The sequence below is a fragment of the Orycteropus afer genome, unplaced genomic scaffold (genome assembly GCF_000298275.1).
Source record: "Orycteropus afer afer isolate SDZICR_OR568_19922 unplaced genomic scaffold, OryAfe1.0 scaffold00001, whole genome shotgun sequence".
NCBI classification, from domain to species: domain Eukaryota; kingdom Metazoa; phylum Chordata; class Mammalia; order Tubulidentata; family Orycteropodidae; genus Orycteropus; species Orycteropus afer.
Genome location: NW_006921588.1, coordinates 23318169 through 23321415, shown reverse-complemented (window position 1 = coordinate 23321415; position 3247 = coordinate 23318169). Strand labels below are relative to the sequence as shown.

Here is a 3247-nt window from a genome sequence, read left to right as displayed (position 1 = left end):
GGTTTCCGAGGCAGTATCACTACGGAAGTAGATTGCCCCATCTTCCTTCCAAGGAGTGGCTGGTGGATTTGAACCGCCAGCCTTCTGGTTAGCAGTAAAGTGCCTTAGCCACTATGCTAATTGTCTTAAAACTTGATGAATTTTGAACTTAGTTGTCCAAGTTGGTTTCACTGAGAGCATTACTATAGTATTTATGTCAAACTAGTAAAATTATTTCCTTCTTTGTGTGTCTTGCAGTCATCCATGTTAAAGAACTACCAAATGCTTCTTGAGAATTTTCCTATATTTCTTTGGCAGAAAACCATCCAAATTTGGAGATAAGCTACACATGTTTCTTACTCCTTTTATGTAACAGTGTCTAAATAGTCTTGTTAGGTTGAAAAGATGACATCTATGAGCTTTTGGAATCTGGTTGCCTAAGGATAAACTGGGTTGACTTCATTAGTGCATAAATGATAAGTTTGTGTAGAGTTATTATAGCATTAATCAATTTGATGGATTGGAAATATGACAGAACTGAAGCACCGTGTAATATTAGTGCCTATTATTCTACAAATTATGTCTTCACCTACATTCATATGCCGGAGGAGTCATGACGTATGTTAAGGATGCAGAACTTAAAAAAAAAAAGAGGGCACCTTTTTATGTGGCCCTTCTCTTGTCCTCTGAGATTAGATCATCATGAGATGGACTTTGGAATTACAACTTGTTTATCAGATCATAGCACTTTCATACTGTGAAATACCCTGAATTGAATAGAATAGATAGATCATCTGCCACCAGAATGACATATCAGCCAACTTGACACTAAAGAGAATACTGTAGATAAAATATAAAACTATAGTCTTTAAGAGACCTAGAAAGTAATACATGAATATTATATATGTGAATTTATTGGCTAGCAGTCATTTGGCTAAAAATCATAATGGATTACAGTAGTAAAGAATATTGATTAAAAAAATATTGTATTGGGTGATAAAGCTTAAAAAATAGTATATAGCTTAAAGACAAAGTAAATAAGAAGCATATATGGTTTTTTTTGAATGGTGATGCTGCCTTTTTTTTTTAAAAACACTTATATGTGTACGTATATATGTACTTGTTTATTTATGCATTATTTACTTATGTTTTTCGGAAGTCCAGAAGTGTGTGCATTGTTATCCTCTCCCATAAATGATTATAGGAGTGGAGAAAGTTTATTTAAAAAAATTAAGAAGCAGTCATATAAATACAAAATACTCCATCTCTGCTAAAAACTGGAACTGTAAGAAGCCATCTCTTTTGCTTCTGGTAAAGGAGACACTAAATGTGAAATAATCAGGCCATAGGCCTGGGCAAACTTGGAAAGTAGACGGAACACTAAGTGGATGAAAAGACTTTTTTAATGTTAATTGGATATGAGCTTAGTAATGAGAAGCTCTGATATTTATATCTTAATATTCTTTATTTATATTATAAATTAGGAATATATTTCTTCTTTATAAAAATGATAGAAAATTTAATGGCTGTTTTAATAAGTAATTCTAATTTTAAAGAGTGAATTAATGCAGGTCACTAGAGTACCTAGAATATGTTACTGCTTTGGTATGAAAATGATATAGTAGTTTCTTTATCTTGAAAAAATTAACTTCTGAAAGATGGGTAGTTCTACTTTGGAATTCTTGTAATAAAGATACTAGCTTTAAGTGATAATTGGACAGAAATATTTACATCTTACTTAATTTGAATTTCATATTTGGTAAATGCCATTTTCAGTTTGGAGCAATTGCAAAGTCAAGTCTTTAATAAATGCCTTCAGACCATAGGAATTTTTCACATTCTAGGAATTTACTGCCTAGAGAGATATGATATTGATACCACATTAGAATAGATTAGAAAATAATATATGACACAAGACAAGCACAGACTGCTGTGCACAATATAGATAAAGGAGAAATTAGATTTGTTTAATTACAAAAGCCTTTTTGATGGAAGTGGCATTTAAATTTAGTCTTGAGAAAGGTATAGGATTTGGACATGTGGTGGTGAAAGAGTATTCTGGGTTATGGAGAACTGTTTGAACAATGTCATGAAGGTGAGAACGTATGAAGTGAGTGGGGGAAATTTTAAATACTCTGGCTGGATATGAAGGTCCTGTTGTTAGTTAGGTAGATGGGCAGGCAAGTATCCTTATCTTTCTTCTTAACAATTCATTTGTGTTTATTTCTTCCCAACCTTTTTACTTGGTCAAAGAAGATGATCTCACCAGAATAGAAGAGGACTCTTTCTTGTTCGGGGCTTTGTGGATGGTTACGTTCCCTGATAAAATGTCAAACAAGTAGTTATTTCTTGAGAATGATGTTCACCATGGTGGGGTGGTATGTGTGTATCCTGTGATACAAGACAATCCTTTGCAGAAGAAAATATTGGAACTTGAATTTTGATCATCTTCTTATTATTATTTTTACTTATTACTTTCTCTTTTTAGTGTATGTTTTATAATATGTATGATTTATTAGCTCAGAAATACCAAGCATATGTCCCAACCTATATGAGGCTGCTTGTGAAAATATTTAATTGATGGAGACTTGCAATTTTAAAAAGTGGTGACTTCTAGATTAGAGTCCTAGGATGTAAACGCAGGAATAGTGAGATGATTTGTCTGGTGGCTGAGGGCCTTGATGATTAGGCTTAGGAGTGTAACAATGGTAATATCTGATGAAAGCTACATATTTTTATGTAATTCATTGAAACAGTGTGGTGTAGTGAATTACATGGTATGGCTTTTCTGGCCATAGCCTTTGTAACTCCCACTTTGCCATGATCAACTGAGTAGCAGTTTTGACACAAGACAAGCACAGATTGTTAAAGTCATTCAGCTGGGGCAGCATGAAGTAATCTTCTGGGAAAGTTTGCTTTCTCTCAGGTGTGTAGAACTCTGATGTTGGGATTGGTCGGTTTTGCCACTCTACTAGGCTCAAAATGAGCCTTCTTAGAGGCAGAAGAAATCTCCTGCTGGCTGAGAGCAATGCACTGCTGAGAGAGAGGGATGCTTGGTTGAGAGAGAGACTCCCAGCTGAGAGATGGTGGCAGTGGAACCAAGAGGCACAGGACAGAGTGGCAGGCTTAACCTGGCCCAGAGAGGCAGAGGCCAGGCCAAGAGGCCAAGGGCCAGAGAGGTGTGTCTAAGGGCATAGCAGAGGAGAGACTGTTCTAATTGAAGAACTCTATATGAGCATGTTTCTGAGCTTGAATTGTAGCCTGTTGC

General features: G+C 35.3%; 1 protein-coding gene across 1 annotated transcript in view; it reads left to right on the top strand.

The window, feature by feature from the left end:
- Positions 1-592: 592 nt before the first annotated feature.
- The window catches only part of MTX2 (metaxin 2), a 46746-nt gene continuing 44091 nt past the window's right edge, over positions 593-3247 (top strand). The window contains exon 1 of the mRNA XM_042781009.1: positions 593-597. Within this exon, the coding sequence (XP_042636943.1) occupies positions 593-597 (5 nt within the window). The remainder of the gene's footprint in view (positions 598-3247) is intronic.